The 16,639-nt window shown below is 34.2% G+C and overlaps 1 protein-coding gene and 2 pseudogenes across 1 annotated transcript; 1 reads left to right on the top strand and 2 right to left on the bottom strand.

Annotated features, from left to right (window-relative positions):
• Window positions 1–8,791: 8,791 nt before the first annotated feature.
• Window positions 8,792–11,094, top strand: LOC120154637 (annotated as a pseudogene).
• A 362-nt stretch (window positions 11,095–11,456) lies between these two features.
• On the bottom strand, window positions 11,457–13,733 carry LOC120154633 (annotated as a pseudogene).
• Window positions 13,734–14,938: 1,205 nt separating this feature from the next.
• LOC120154634 (40S ribosomal protein S30) lies at window positions 14,939–16,110 on the bottom strand. Its single transcript, XM_039166314.1, has 3 exons — window positions 15,994–16,110; window positions 15,771–15,908; window positions 14,939–15,025 (listed from the first exon to the last, which is right to left on the bottom strand). The coding sequence occupies exons 1-3, from the start codon at window positions 15,995–15,997 to the stop codon at window positions 14,979–14,981; spliced, it is 189 nt and encodes a 62-aa protein (XP_039022245.1). The 5' UTR covers window positions 15,998–16,110; the 3' UTR covers window positions 14,939–14,978.
• Between the last annotated feature and the right edge of the window lie 529 nt (window positions 16,111–16,639).

Raw genomic sequence — 16,639 nt, forward strand, 5'->3', positions numbered from 1 at the left:
CAAAAAACATTATTTCACAATTTTCGCAAAGATGAATAAATCAAATAAAAGTTAAAAGAGTTGAAAAATAATCAAAATAAATAACGTGGAACAAAGAGAATTATCGAATATAAAACAAACATTTATGCGAAAATCCTCGAAAAGATACCTTCCCTTTAGTTGGGAGATATCTTCGTAGTTTCCCTCACATTGAAATTTTCATTTTTTTTTACATATTTTATAATAACAATGTCATAAAAAGTTAATAATATCTAAATATGCATAATAAAACAAAAAAGAAAAAAAAATTCACAAAAGAATGCTTATAACAATTACGTAACGATCGACAAAACAAAGTTATAAATTTGGATAAAATACACATTTACAAACATGATAAACTAAATACAAATAAAAAATAGACATGCTTAGTAAAATAAAGACTAAATAGCAAAAACAGAAATTTACAGGACTAACACAAAACAAAACTTAAATGAGTAAAATAGTAAAATAGAAATTTAAAGACTAAATGCATTAACAGAAACTAAAAATGACTAAACACATTACAAAATAACCAGAGTCCAAATCACAAATGTTAATAATACAAGAACCAGAATATAATAACCCATAAATATTAGGACTAAAATAAATAAACAGAAACATAAAGAGTCGAACATAATAAACCAAATGCCAAACATTGACCAAAAATAAAAGATTTACAAATACCATAGCCAAATTCAAACATCAAGGAAATGTACAAAACATTAATCAATGACTAAAATGTAATATTAATAAAACGCGAGCTCAAAATAAAAGAAATAATTGTTCATTAATGGCTAGAATTACATAATACAAAAGAAGAATGACCTAAGTGGATTTGCCCTGAATACAAAAACACAGATGGGATAGGCAAACGGCAGCGTTTCATATGGAATATAAGCCTAAAACATGGGCTAAAATCTCTCATTCTCTCATTTGTTTTTCCCCAAAAAATCAAAGAGAGAGAGAATTATAAAACTCTCTCTCAAATCCCCTCATCAAGAGAGAAAGGTGGCCACTGTCGGAAGCGCTCACGGCAACGCATGGCGGCGCACGGTGGCTGGAGGGTGGCCGGAGGGAGTAAAGAACTCCCCGAACATTCTCTTCAACCTCTAAACTCGAAAACCACCCTCACTCAGCCCAAATCCTTCCCTAAAGCCCTAGATCTAAATTATACCTCTAGAAAGTTTCGAACTCCGGCGACCACTCGTCTTCCTGACGTTCCTCCGACCAAGGTATGTTTCTCTTTTCCTCTATTTTTCTTTTTGCGTTTGGTTTGAATGGGAAGAAGGGTTTTTCTTCTCTCGGTTTCTTTTTCTTTTCTTTCCTCTGTATATTTTTTTTTGAACCCGAATGTTCTCCCATATCTCCTCTTCATCTTGATTTTATCTTGTATGTCTGACTTCTGTGATGGATTGACTTGAGATGTTCATTATCGAGGAGATAAGCCTCAGGATAGTGGGGATTTGCTTTGATATTTTGTTGATTTTATATTATTTTTCTATGTCTGATTTGCTCTGATTTTCGACTGATTGATAGATTCAGTCACTATGGATGATGGATTGGTTCTAATCATCTCCGATGGCGGCGGCGGCGAGGAGAAGCTCAATTGGGAAGCTGGAATATTGCATGGCTACTGTTGAAGTTAGGGTAACAAACCCTAATATGAGTCCATTTAGACCGTTAGATCAAATTTGATCCAACGTGTAGACACAAATTTTCCCCATTTTATTTTAATATTATTATTAATATTATTATTTTAATAATATTATTATTATTTTAATAATAATAATAATAATATTATTATTATTAATATTATTATAGGCACGAATATAATTACAACTGGAGCCCAAATCTGATCCAGGCCCAGATCAGAGAGATCCAGACTCGGTCAAGGCCCTGTCCAAACCCAAAAAGACCTAACCCTATTTAGGGTTTATGTTAGGGTTTTTAAACTTTATCTCTAATGATGCCGCCTTGGATCAAAGAACCGCCACCTCCATTGCTAGGTGTCCCAGCCAACTGATGCCACGACATCGCATCCTCAACCGAAGCCTCCAGAAGGTCTACGCCGACCGCACATGTTGAAGCCCTAGGTGAGTCACCACTGTAGTTTGGTGACTCACCGAAGACCACCCTATTATCTGGTCTGAAGGGAGCTTTGTGTAGCCATAAAAGCCACCGACCTGCAAAGGAAAGAGGACACATATAGCAAGTAGAACCCAACATCAAAGATACACCAACAACCATTTTAGACCAAAAAAAGAAGACAACAACATTCGAACAACCAACAACCAACCGAGAAACAAAAAAAATGAGAGAAGAACTTACCAGAGCCCAAACGTCGCTAGAACCGGTTGTGTAAACGAGGTAAAACCTTTAGTTTTTGCTTAGATCTACTGATTTTGAGGGTTTTTAGGAGAAATAAAATCCAGATTCGGCTTTAGGACATTCCAATTTATATTTTGGGGTAGGTTAGAAATTCCGGCCACCGTGGGTGGTGGCCGGCGACGGCGATCGGCTCCGGAGCAAGACGGTCGGCCGATGACTGGTTTCCCTCCGGCGAGGGAAACCTAGAGAAAGGAAGAGAGAATTTTATCTCTCTTTTTTAGAGAGAAAGAGAAATTGAAAATGAGGTTGAGGCCCTTTTTGGGGTCGAATTTATGTTTAATACCCCTCTCCATACGTCGTTTTGGGGGAGGGATGTTTGTGTAATTTCCCTTACGGGAAAATTATGTTCAAAGTCCCTCGAGGTTTTGTAAACTCCCATTTTTGTCACTGAAATCAATTTTTGTACCTTTTAATTCGATCTTTCAATTTTTTTTTTATTATATTTAGTCAGTGCCTTATGTTTAAATATTTAGGGTAAATACTAGATTTAGTCCTTTTAATTTAATAATTATATTTTAAGCACATATAATAATAAGGATAATTACATTGTTAGTACCTAGATTTCATAATATTTCAAATTAGGCCGTGAGTTTTGATATTTTACATTTTAATCCTATTATTTTAATTTTATTTTTTTTTAGTCATTATTTAATTGCAATTTATTTTTATTTTTATTATTACCCTTTTAATTTCAATGTTTAATTTAGTATTTTAAATATTAATTTATTTTTATTTTATTTTAGTTATATAAATATATATATATATTTGATTAAATATATATTTATTTATTTTAAATATTAAGAAAGGGACTGTCTTAAAGTAACTAGATGTCATATTTTAATATTTTTAAATAAATAAATAAACTGCCTATTTAATCGAATCAAGTTATTTAATATGATTTCTTGGGAATAATTATATATTCTTATTATTTTAGTCAGAAAGAGAAATATTCATCCTAAAATAATTTAGGGATTAGTTTCTCTTCAATTGGAAATATTAATATTTTATATTTTTTTCTTAGAGTTATACGATTAGATCTGAAATAATAGGATATAATTAAATTAAATTCGAATTCTTATATTCCACTAATAGAGACTATTTATCATCGACGGGTACCAATCTTGAGCATTATGGGGGTGCTAATCCTTCCCCAAACGTAACCGACTACGAATCCCTTTTTATTACTAAAAAGAATGAATTTTTGGTTATATGCAGACCGATTTATCTTTTAAATAGTTTTTTCTTAAAAACTCTTTTAAAAAGTGATTTTTAGGTATTCAACTTACCTAACCCAAAAGGGTCGATGACAACTCAAAAACATTTTTTTAATAAAAATCATGTATTTATTCACTTGCTTTTTCGCTAAGAAAATTCGTGCCCGGGCGAAAACCGGTTACGACACAACGGTCATGGAGAGAGGTTGTTGGGGAGATACCCTAAGATTAGGGTTTAGTTGGGTTGGGTCGGTCTAAACCGGGTCGAGCTCCAGTGGGTTTAAACTTGTAAACGGGTCAAGCTTTTGGGGTTTATATCTGTTAGGTTGTATTGGATTCCAGGGTTGGGCCTCATTTGGCCTGCACAAAAATGTAAACAAAATGATTAATAATAATAATAGTAATAATAATAATAATAAATTAATAAAATAATATTTTTGGTAAATCCGAATAAAAATGGGTGTCTACAATTACCGCTTGGAGTTATAAGGCTAATCAATTTGAGGCATCTTCTACAGACATTAGAAGAGTTTGTAGTGGACCTAGTGGTTAATCATAGGTCCAAACTTGGTGATTTGGGAAGCTTTGCTCATCTTAGAGGGAATCTCAAGATAATAGGACTAGGAGATGTGAGAAGACGAACTGATGCAGAGGAAGCTGGACTTTGGAAGAAGACTGATCTCCGAAATTTGACTCTATCATTTATTTCCATGCGCAAAGATAAAAGATTTCTCGGACATGCATATATTCCTGTATCACCTGCTCTTCAATCATCTGGTCCTGAATCACCTGTTCTTGAAGCCTTACAACTACCTCCGCATCTGGAATATTTGAACATAAATCGCATGTCCAACAGCATTCCCCAGTTGGATGTCGTCGTTGACGATGTTGAGGAGGGTTACACTACACGCTTGTTTTAATTGGAAAACCTTGCCTCCTATGTGGAAATTGCCAGTCCTTGAACATCTAGAGATACGGGAAATGAAGAATGAGAAAGTAGGCCAAGAATTCATGGGAGCAGGGGGGAACATCTTCATCATCAGATAATAACAATATTACCTTCCCCAGCTTGAAACATCTTAAAGTTCAATTTATGGAAGAGTGGCAAGAGTGGAACTATGGGAACCTACTCATACTATGCCACTTTTTTGTTCCTTGAGAATCAATAGTTTGCCTCAAGTTATAGTCGCTGCCCCGCCAACTTCTTCAGAAGACAACTCTGCAAGTATTAGATATCTTCGATTGCCCGATCCTGAAGGAGCGCTGTTTGGGAATGGGACAGGGGAGACTGGCCCTACATCTCTCATATCCCCACCATCACAATTGATGGTGAAAGCATACAAAGAGATAGGAATTGATCAAACTCTTCTTGGCTTCAAAGAATCGATATGATAATCTTCATTTTCACGGAGGAAACAATCATATACATTCCATGCTTTGCAAAAAACTTCATATCCATTTTCAGTTTCCAGGTATGTCTGTAAGAGTTCTAGTCTTCATTCCCATATGTAACAGCCATTCTATCTTACACATGAAGCAATACATTTAAACAAGCAATTCCGAACATTTATGTTATGCATGACAGTCTTGCACAATTGAAACATTTGTCGAATCATTTTTACCCCATTGTTATGTAAGTTGCGGAGGCATTTACCGGGATGCTACCAATCTGCTCAAAACCTGATCTTTACAAAATTTTGCAGCATTAAATCAGGTAGCCATGCAACTTCGCATTTGCTTTTCCTTTGTAATCCACAGACAGCTATTATGCATCTATATTTATGTGTAATATGAGACATTTTGCATTCCAAATAATATGTTTGCATCATATTTGAATACATTGTTTTTGAATGAGTGTTCAGTTCTTAGTTATGTTTTTGTTTTGGAAAATTTACTTACAATATTAAAATGCCATTAGCTTTCATTGCTCAAACCCAACACCAATTAGTTAAGGGTTGCCTTCTGATAATTCCAATCTATATTCATATATATCTATGCTTGAAGCCAACCACAGATCAAAGTTGGGAGTTAAAAAGTATGTCTACTGCTTGAACTTGTCATTCTCGTTTAGTATCGGGTACTTATGTCTGGTACGTGTTTTTGTATATATATATATAAAATGATCTTTCAAATAACTTAAGAATCGTTTGGTTCACGGAATGTAAGATTACTATCGAGAATAAGATTACCGGAATATTACATTACTTAACATATTATTGAGAATGTTGTATTATCTTATTTGGTTTGTTTTACAGTAATAATTATGTTTGGAAAAAAGAATATAAGATAAGAAAAATATATATTTTACCAAATTGCCCTTGAAATAGTTTTATTTTTTAACAAATGAAAGTTCATAGAAAATATATTTTTTATTATTTCTAATTTATATATTTTTAACAAATTTATATATAAATAATTTAATATATATTTTTATTACACTTAATTTTTTAATAAAATTTCTACATAAATAATTGAATATTACATAACTTATTGTTGGGTGTGGGTCGCACTATTTGGGGAACTCATCACCTTAAAGAAAGGTTGCATTATAAAAGTGAGTTGCAATCTAAAGTGTGGTGCAACTTAAAAGTGGTGCAACCCAAAAAGTGGTGCAACCTAAAATGTGGTACAACCGTAAAATAAGTTGCAACCTAAATGACAACGATAAATAGGTTGTTTGATTGTTGAAAAAAGGTTATGTTATTTTAAGGATAGTTTGAAAGAGGAGAAAGTAAAACATAAAATTAGGGATTTCTTATAAAAGAAATAATAGTTTTGAAATATTTCTTTTATTTTAAGTGTTTTTATCCAATTCGATAAATTGTTAAATACCTAAGATATACAAAGGAATGAGATTCCCAAGAATGCAAGGGGGAAAACACTGTCACAATACTTCTTTACCCCTTGGTGGGAATGTTTTTAAACCAAACGCGGGTATATAATTCCGAAAAGATTATTTCTCTCTGTAATAATCTTTTCGTTGATCAAAACATCCCTAAATCTAACTCTAATAAAAAGAGAGAAAAAACAGGGTGGGAGCAACCGGTGACGACTTAAATGACTGACAAAATTAACCCAATAAACTAGATATGTAAAAACATTAGCCTATTAGGTAATCTCCAAAATTAATTTCAGATCTACAACAACTGCTGCAGTGTAGGGTAAACTCGTCACGATCACATGACGAATTTATTCAATATATCTTTTTATTTAAACTAGTCATGTCGAAGTGACGAATTTCAATAAAATATATTTTTATTAAAATGTATCAAGTCGAACTAACAAATTTCAATAAAAAATATATTTTACTAGAGCTCGTACCCACGTGATGAGTTCAAAGTAACTGTAACAAACGCCGTAGTTCCCAAAATAAATATATGAGTTCATATTGAATTAATAATTAGCGGGGCCTAATTTTGCCTAATGACATGCAATACGTAGCAAATTATACCCCACATGAGCCAGAACAACACATCGTACAAACTAATACTTACTAGCAATGAGAGAATGAAAAACTTCCATGCAGTCTTTTTCCTGTCATGTTTCTTGCTTCACCGCTTGTGACTTTGAGTTCAACTGAACATGAGAGCATTGTCTGAAACTTATACGAGGAAGCAACACTTGTCTAAAAACCATTAAAAGAAGTGGCGACATTGATCTTCACCGATAGTTGATGATATCAACAATTGTTTACATAGTAGTTAGTAATTTTACCATGCCTTTATTAGTACTTAGTATAGTTCTAATATTAAGGGGCATTTGATTTGTGGAAAAAATCAATAATCTTTTTGACATATACTTGTGTGATTTAGGAGCATTTCTTCCGAGTTAATAAAACATTCCCCACTGAAATATTTATTTTTTGAGTTTTTCTTGAGAATATCATTCTCTTTATTTTATTAGGCATATTACATAATTCTCTCCCTTCAAAAAAAAAAATAAGTTATTTTAAAATGGTCTTTCCTTTTGTATATAATTATACTATAAATCTATTTTATTTATTTTTTTTTAATATTTATTATAAAATAATATGATGTATATAATATAAAATTATAAAATGTTGTATTTTTTGATTTTAAGTTTTTGTTGTATGTTTGATTCAAATTTTATTTGGTATGTGTTTTATTGTGTTTATTTTTAGGATTAATTTCCATAAGAGGTTGTCTATACTATTATTTATTTATTTATTTTATTAATTTTGTCAATAATTTAGTATAATATTTTATTTTACAATTCATACATATAGCATGAATAAATTAAGAAAACTACATAATAAACACATATCCAATAGGTATGTACATCTTCAAATGTTTTGATACCTAAATAAAGATATATTACATTAGTGTAAGTATGTTTATGTAGTTTAAATAAATAGAAAAAATAAAAATAAAAAATATTTAAATTATTTGCGTAAAAAATTTATATATAATATATATAATTATAAATTATAATAATATTTTTCATGAACTTTCATATAATGTTTTCACTTAAATATTGTGAATTCAACTTGTTAAAAAGAAATATATCTTAAATACAAATTTTACATATCTTATTACTCTAATCAGATAGTGTAATCTTACATTCTTATCAAATAAATTAAATAAGGTAACACAACATTCTGATAATCTTATTCCCAAAGATAATCTTACAATATGTGAACCGAGCGGTCCCTAATAGTTTATGATGAATTAAAATATTCAAAAAATAGTAATCAATTTAGAAAGATCATAATTTTGGGATGTAATTAGAACATTAAAAAATCCGGGACCAATTCCGAGTGAGAGTTACAATTTGGGGACAAAATTAAAATATTAAGAATTTTAGGGATTAACATAAAATGAGTTTGGAGGCGTGTGGTGAATTAGCTCCCAAAAAATATTCCTCCTTTCATTAGCGTTGCTTTAGTTTGGGTGATCTGTATTTGTTTGACTAATAAATAAAATGCTCAAAAAAGAGAAAAAAAAGGAATCCTTTGCCCCACTCTAAAAGGCAGAAGAAGACGAATAATTGACCCCTCTTGGTGCCTCCAAAAGCTCTCTCCGTTGTTGCTGAGGTCTTCTCATCCTTCCAAAGAGCACAACGATCCTTTCTTTCATTGCAAACTCCTAATTGAATCCAAACTCTCCATCTCTTGATTTCCTCATATAATATATATTACTATATAAGTAAGAATGTCGAAGAAGTTCTGAATATTGTAGGCTGATTTTGTTCTGGCATTTTTACAAACACCCAGTGAACAAAAATGGCGCTTCCCTATACCCATCACTATAAGCTTTCTTTCTCTGCTCTGAACTTAAAAAATCTGGACTTCGCATTTGCAGCCCATTTGTTGTACAGTGCAATTCCAATGTGTCGTCTTCGCCGTTCACGGAGAAACACTCGATGCAGCGGTACCAAAGGGACCAGTGGGTCTACAACAACAGCCATAATAGTCAGCAGCTTCTATCTCTCAACAGTGATGATCAAGTCGCCTCTTGCTCCTTACCTTCTGATGGCGATTCCATTAGGTTAAATGACATCGCTTTGCAGCTGCCGGAGCTCAGGAAGTTGCTTGAAGTTTTGAAGCATAAGAGAGAGAGCCGTGGCGGCCACGTGCCCGAGAATGGACCGGGAAATGTCTTCTTGGTGGGGACTGGGCCTGGAGATCCCGATCTCTTGACGTTAAAAGCTGTCAAAGTCATTCAAAAAGCTGATCTTTTATTGTACGATAGGTTGGTGTCTAATGCTGTATTGGACTTGGTTGGTCCCGATGCCAGGCTTCTATATGTGGGAAAAACTGCAGGCTATCATAGTAGAACTCAGGTAAATTTATTCAATTTATGGGTATGGTTTATGCCAATTAGGTTCCTCTTATTTTTTTTACATGCAATTATGAAAAGATTGAATTTATTGTTGTTCTTGCAGGAAGAATCCATGAGTTGCTTCTGAGTTTTGCTGAAGCTGGGGCTAATGTGGTCAGACTTAAAGGAGGGGATCCACTGGTGAGCCATTCCAACAATTACCAACATTTCCCCCTTAAATTAGTAGAAATGCCTTATAAAGTTAAGTTCTTTTCTGGGGTTATTTTGGGAGTAACTCTTGTGATTTTCAGGTATTTGGAAGGGGTGGAGAAAAATGGACTTCCTGCAGCAGCAAGGGATTCAGGTCAAGGTTATCCCTGGTATGACACTGTACAATAATATTCTATGGTTTGCATTTGCAATTCATGATAGATAAATTTCCTTGTTTCGAGGCAAAATATTTGATGATGCTGAAGGGTTGCTGATTGTAAAATTCTGTGATTACATCATTTTTTATGAACATTTTTACTTCTGATTTCATCTCATAAATTTACGAAACTGCTGTTGATCTCTATTGATTTTACATGATGAGGACTTGCCTTAACATATTCCTTTTCGAATAATTTTTTTATCTTAGGAGGCTTGACTAGGTTTTGAACATTTTCTCAGTGGAATCCTCGATTTTAAGGGGTTAAGTGTGTTTTGGTGTGTCAAAACAACAATTCAAAGATAGAGGGTAAAGCAGAGTTGTCTTGATCATATGTTCTGCATTCGAGAGGCTGCATTCACATATTATTCTTAGTTAATCATGTTTGAAAATAATTTCTAATGGTACGAAAGATTTTAGAAAGGGAGCCTTTTTCTTTATAGGTTATAACATCTGTTTGAGCAACAATCATAGGTTCATGCGTTTTGAGACAATAACAAAAAGAACTGAACTTGAAGATTTCTTCAATCATGTAGGCCCTATGAGGACTGCTGAGTTCTGGTTTATGAAAGTGTTTGATGTTGACGAAGAATGGAACAGCATATTAGCATAGAACTGTTTGTATGAGAAATGCGGTTTGACATTAACATGCTTGTTGTCTTGTAGGTATTACTGCTGCTTCTGGAATATCAGCCGAGCTGGGCATTCCTTTGACCCATAGAGGTGTGGCAATTAGTGTAAGATTTCTCACAGGTCACTCGAGAAAAGGTGGAACAGATCCTCTTTTTGTTGCCGAAAATGCTGCTGACCCTGATTCAACGTTAGTGATTTATATGGGCCTTTCCACCCTCCCTTCTCTTGCCCAAAAGTTGATACATAATGGCCTACCACCAGATACACCAGCCGCTGCAGTTGAGCGAGGAACCACACCTCAACAGCGCACGGTAAGTACAATGTCATGCACGATTTCTTCACAAACATTAACACAACATGAATTATTAATGCTTTCGAGGGATATTCAATAAAACCAGAAATCTTGCATGCTAACCCCAGTATGGTTGTTCTTTCATGATGGTACAGGTCTTTGCAGAACTTAAGGATCTTGCCGAAAAATCAAAACAGCAGAGTTGGTGTCGCCGACACTAATCATAATCGGGAAGGTTGTCGCCCTTTCACCATTTTGGCCGCAGTCTTCAAAAGAAGCATCCCGACTTGTTGAAGCCTAACTAAAAGGACATAAAATTCATAGGCTGCTTTTAAGGTGTAAGACAAACATTTGACACTTCTTGCACTTGTCATGTCAACAAGAAGCAGCCACTAAATTCAGTGCTAATTTTATTTGTTATTTGTTTTGACCCTTAGGATTTGGATTATGATTTGAGTTCATTGAATGTGTTGATTTACCATGAGCTTCAGGAAATTGGGAATAATGTGGAATTATGTACATGTCGCATACAAATTACAATATTTCATTCAATCATGTAGTATAGACGTATAAATCAATAATTTTATATTCAGGGTTCGGTTCGGTTCATGCGACCGATTTTACGACATATAGCGAATTGGATTAGTCCTCACTAACAAAGACATGGTTAGCTTTAAATATACAACTACAAAAATTCACCTTTGTAATGAAACTTTATCAATAGCCAAAAACGTTGGATGCCAACCCTAATAAAGGATCCAAGGCACTTGGAGCAAACTTCCTTGCAAAAAGATAGCAAATAGTTGATGGCTGATCATATATAAGCAGGATTGACCTTCAAATATTCTCTTAAAGAAGCCTTCAGTAATATCATCTTTCCCGAATGTCGCTGGATGAGCACCGCGCCTTGACCAGTCGGTCCAAGTAAGGGTCCTGTTCACCAAGAGATGAGGCGATTGGATCGTCAGCATTGTCGGGAAATAGTGCTCATCGACATAACAACCGTGACGGCAGAATTTCTTGAACTTGGGATAATAAGTGATGTCTTTAATTATATCAATCGCAAGCTTTCGGTTGACTTCAAACCATTGAGACCCTTTACGCCATTGGCTAAGTGTGACCTCTGGTCGCATGCGTTTAATGTAGCGCCCTCTCCCATATGGTCCGGTTCGTCGAACGAGCCCATAAAGCTGCTTTGATCTTGATATGTAGTGATAGATGCTAAAATTGACCAGGGAATGCAAGACTCGGATAGGAGAATGAACCATTCATTTGAGATGTCGAGCAATGCATTGGCGAGGAGTCTCCTCTCTGCCTCGCACATACTCATCTTTCCCCACTCAACAATCTGCAAATAATTTTGAATAAATAATCAAATCATTTTAAACAAAGCCTTCAGGCAGCAAACAATCTGTAGTTTTCCCCTATAGAATTTCGTTTGTTGAAATACAATCATGTTTTAAATGACAAGTCGAACCAGTTATATATGTTGATCACTATGTTACTTGAATCCGAATACGAGTATCACATACAGATATGCATTCAACTCTACTATACTCGATGTTTTCCGAAGTTTTGTATGTATTTGGAAGGCCTTTGGAGAGTCATATTCCCTTACTCATGTTCAAATATGTATCTGATAAGTGTTTTAGACCCTAAAAGATGCATTCACCCAGAATGCTGCTAGTTCATACTTACAACTAACCCTGTTCCTCTATCACATATATTTATTCGAAAATATTAAAGAAATATTACGATAAAAAGGATTCAAGAAAAAAAACAGATATTACTCGAACTTGGGTAAAAGAGTAGGACACAAGTAGTGTTGGATATGGATTTGTTTAGTTTTTTCAAAGATTTCCATGTATTTAGAAAATCTTTTAAAGATCATATCCAATATCCATGTCCGAGTATATTTCAAACACGGATACTTTAAAAAAATGAAGAGTCGAAATAATATACTACTATGAAATTGATACCTGACTAGGGATTTGTCTCCTGTAGAAAACTGATGATGGTAGATACCCACCAGTGTAGGATGGTAGTGCATGTATATATATGGAGTAAAGCCCTTCATGTCCCTTGAAGAATCTGTCCCAAAGAGGAGCCATTAGCAATGGCCCCTTGGTCAAGAACATGAAGGCAATTTTGGGGACTCTCTTGAAAGGATACTCCTTGATCCGAGGAACAAACGAAGCTCTCCATAGTAATTCCGTGTCATTCATATCATGCATCGAGTTTGAAGGAGGCCTAATGAAATTTTCCAAGGTATTAGCGGCATCTTCAAACCGAGGCTGAACAGGGGATGGTGCTTTAGCTGCTGCAATCTGCGGGATCATGGAAAATCGTACTGAATAACTGGTGATCGATAACCCGACGCCCATGATCAAAAACAACGAACAAAACACAAGGTTCCTCAAGGGAAAAGCCCTGGAGAGGCTCGTTTTGTTTGCAGAAACTGGTTCTTTACCTTCTTCCATGGCCACCAACCTTGGCTGCACCATAACCAATTTCTGGGTTTTGTATCTCCCCTAAAACCAAACCAAGAAGCACCCTACTGGATCAAAAACTGAACCAGAAGATAACAAAGACAACTTTGAAACACTGTTGTATACAGAAAGGAGATATAAAAAACACAGCAAAACTCTTTTTGACAGGTGTGCAAGTGTGACTAGAAATTCGGTAGAATGAATGACTGTAAGTTCCTGCCGTGCCGTGATTAGGACTTAGGAGAACATAAACGCAACGTGCGTACACGATGGTGAAGAGATTAAGAGATGAAAAAAGAAGGGAACAAAGTTGTTAACGATACGACGGGGATGTGTTCTTTTTTGGTACAAGGTTTAATTTTAAAGGAGAAAGGAACTCTCTGAAGGGAACAAAGTTTTTAACGATACGACGGGGCTGTGTTCTTTTTTGGTAAAAGGTTTAATTTTAAAGGAGAAAGAAACTCTCTGAATAAACATGAGATGGATTCGTAATTCCGACTGTTTTTTGGTCATTGAAGGAGACGGACTTGTATGGGACTTTTCTTCGATGGCTTGACTTCAGCCTACCTCCAGTGTTTGCGTGTTCTATTAACTGGTTTAAAATAAGAGGGTAAACTAACTATTTAGTCACTAAGCCATAGGATATATTCTATTCTTATCACTAAATAAACAATTGTATTAGTTAGGCCATTACTGTTTAATTTAAATTAATTTTAACCTATAAAAAAATAATTTTCATTAGGATGATAATAATCCATATTAATACATTCAATTAATTTAATCATAATTCTATGATTAAAAAGGTTCTAATTTATAAAATTTATTAATTTAGTCTCAAAATCAAACTAAACCAAATCGTTTGAAGTCCAAAACAACTCCTCCATCCTCTTCTCAACCACCACCAACAATCCATCCCCCCATCATCAGCTTATATGTCGACACCAATTTATTATTCCCGAGTATTTCTGTAGTTGCCTTCATCCAAACCTGCATCGTAACCGAGTAACTATTTGGACAGGTTTTGATGAAGGTAACGGCAAAGGTGCTCAAGTAATTATTTGGTGCAGGTTTTTGATGAAGGTAACGGCAAAGGTGCTCGAGAACAACGGATTGAACTTGGCTTAGAAGCCGGTGATGGAGAACGGGTTTGTGGCAAAGGGGTGAAGGAGTTGTTTTTGTATTTAGATGATTTTGGTTTGACTTTGAGATTCAAATAATAAATTTTGTATATTTAGAGATTAATTCTATCAAATTATCTAATCAAGTTAAAATTAATAAAGTTTCTATTATTTTTGTTAAATTATCTAAAATTAGAACTAAACTAATTGAATGTGTAGTAAATATGAAGGACTAAAATTGTTATTATTCTAATAAAAAACATTATTGACAAATTTTGTTTGGTGATGAGAATAAAATCACTCCATAGTTTAGTGACAAAATAATCAAATATATATATATATATATATATCAACAGATACCATTTTATGTTTAATCAACTCTAATTCCAGCTCCCGGACCACAATGTTGAATGATTGATAGAAGAGTAAATTTCAACTTTTTAGTGATGGGAATGATTCGGATACAAGCAATACAATGTTCAATCAACAGATACCAGTATCATCGTTTTCTTGAACCAAAAAGAGGCTACAACTAAGAACAATGTAATGCTAATGAAGCCAGAAATGTTCTCAACATACTTCCAAAATCCTACAATGCAGGATTCTAAAAGGTCCAGCCTCACTTCTCGGAAGAGTTGGGTCCTCGCTTCTTGCCGAAACCGACAACTGCCAAAACAGCAAACAAGCAAAACGGTCAGTCACAGGCTCGACATGATCAAAATTGCAGGAGGAAACACAAGCATAAGCCTTCTTCAAACAAGCAATTCTCAAAAGAATTAAAGATGAAGGACAATAGATGTATATGAACCCGATGATCGCTAGTCTTCTCTGGTTCATATAACATGAATGAAATTCGAGCTATTAGAATCGTAAAATGTTGTTTAGGAACTTATTTATATGATTATTGTGTTTATACAAACATATAATAATTCCAAAGAAGTAAATTCACTGGTTTGTTAATTGTTGTTTTTTTTAATGTACTAATTCTATGATAAATTATATATTGATGAGATCGCTAATATTACTGAATTGGATAGAGCAATCTTAGTAACAATGACTGATAATTAATAGCAAAAATTCAGTGTCAAGGCACCATATTCAACTTGTTTGAGAATAAATTCATTCATGAAGGTAGGTTGAACATATGACATATAATCAACGTTAAAAGACAAAAGGAAACGAGTCAGACGAGCAAACAAGAACTAAATCACTAATAACCCAAATAGTTAGTCCAGGAATCAGCGATTTCATCATTGAAATGAGTCGTTACTATTAGAGGAACAATCAAAAGGATTAAGAACTAATCGAACTGGACTGAACAAAACCGATCAAATTCAATTAACAGCACAATTTGAACATTGTAAAGATCAGAAACAATAAATTTATAAACAACAAAAGGAGATAAACTAACCGGCGGTGACGAAACGGCGGTTGTACTGCATCCGCTTATAGGCTCGGCCTCTAGGCTTCTTCTTCTTGTCTTGCTTGGCTACTTTTGGAGTTTGCCCTCTGACTTTCCCTGCACGTGCCAACGATCCGTGGACCTTACCTGTAAACCAATCACCATCATAGATAAAAAAACAAAACAAAATAAATAAATTGGAAAGAAAATGATATCAGAAGCCTGGGTTTACCCATTTTGTGATTGTAGCTGCTGCTCTGTAGTCTGATTACAGGTGGTGAGTGATAATGGCGACTTCCGCTCAGGGTTAGGGGTTTTTTTTTTCCAGGTATTTATTAGAGAACAAAATGAATCGTCTTAAAAACCCATTTGGGCCTCTAAAGTGTAGCATACAGCTCGTTACACAGATTGTGTTGGGCTTTTTATAGTCTACAATCGTTTATAGTATTTCCATGTTTTTATGATTTACGTCCGTAATATTTTTAAAGATAATCATTTTTGATTAAGATTAAATTAGTCGATCAAATTAAATGAATTTATTTAAACAATTGATATGTGTCGTAACCGGTTTTCGTCCGGGCACGAAATTTTAAACTTGGCGGGAAAAGTGATGTGAATAAATGGTTTTAAAAATAATTTGGAGTCGCCATCGGCCTTTTGGGTCAGGTAGGTCGAATACCTAAAAATTATCTTTTAAAAGTGTTTTTAAGAAAACATCAGTTAAAAGATGAACTGATCTGCGTTTATAACCAAAAATTCGTTCTTTTTATTAATAGAAAGGATTCGTGGTCGGTTACGTTTAGGGAAGGATTAACACCCCTACAACGCCCAAAATTGGTACTTTTTAATTATAAATTGTCTCTATTATTGGAAATTTA

Source organism: Hibiscus syriacus, unplaced genomic scaffold, assembly GCF_006381635.1.
Source record: "Hibiscus syriacus cultivar Baekdansim isolate YM2019G1 unplaced genomic scaffold, ASM638163v2 tig00111138_pilon, whole genome shotgun sequence".
Classification (NCBI taxonomy): Eukaryota; Viridiplantae; Streptophyta; class Magnoliopsida; order Malvales; family Malvaceae; genus Hibiscus; species Hibiscus syriacus.

Bases quoted from the DNA above. Each gene is read 5' to 3' on its own strand.
- LOC120154634 (XM_039166314.1), bottom strand. The intron at 15,026-15,770 runs GTTAGTTTATCT...CTGTTTTGGCAG, and splicing joins CCGCCGTTTCGTCACCGCCG to TTGTCGGTTTCGGCAAGAAG.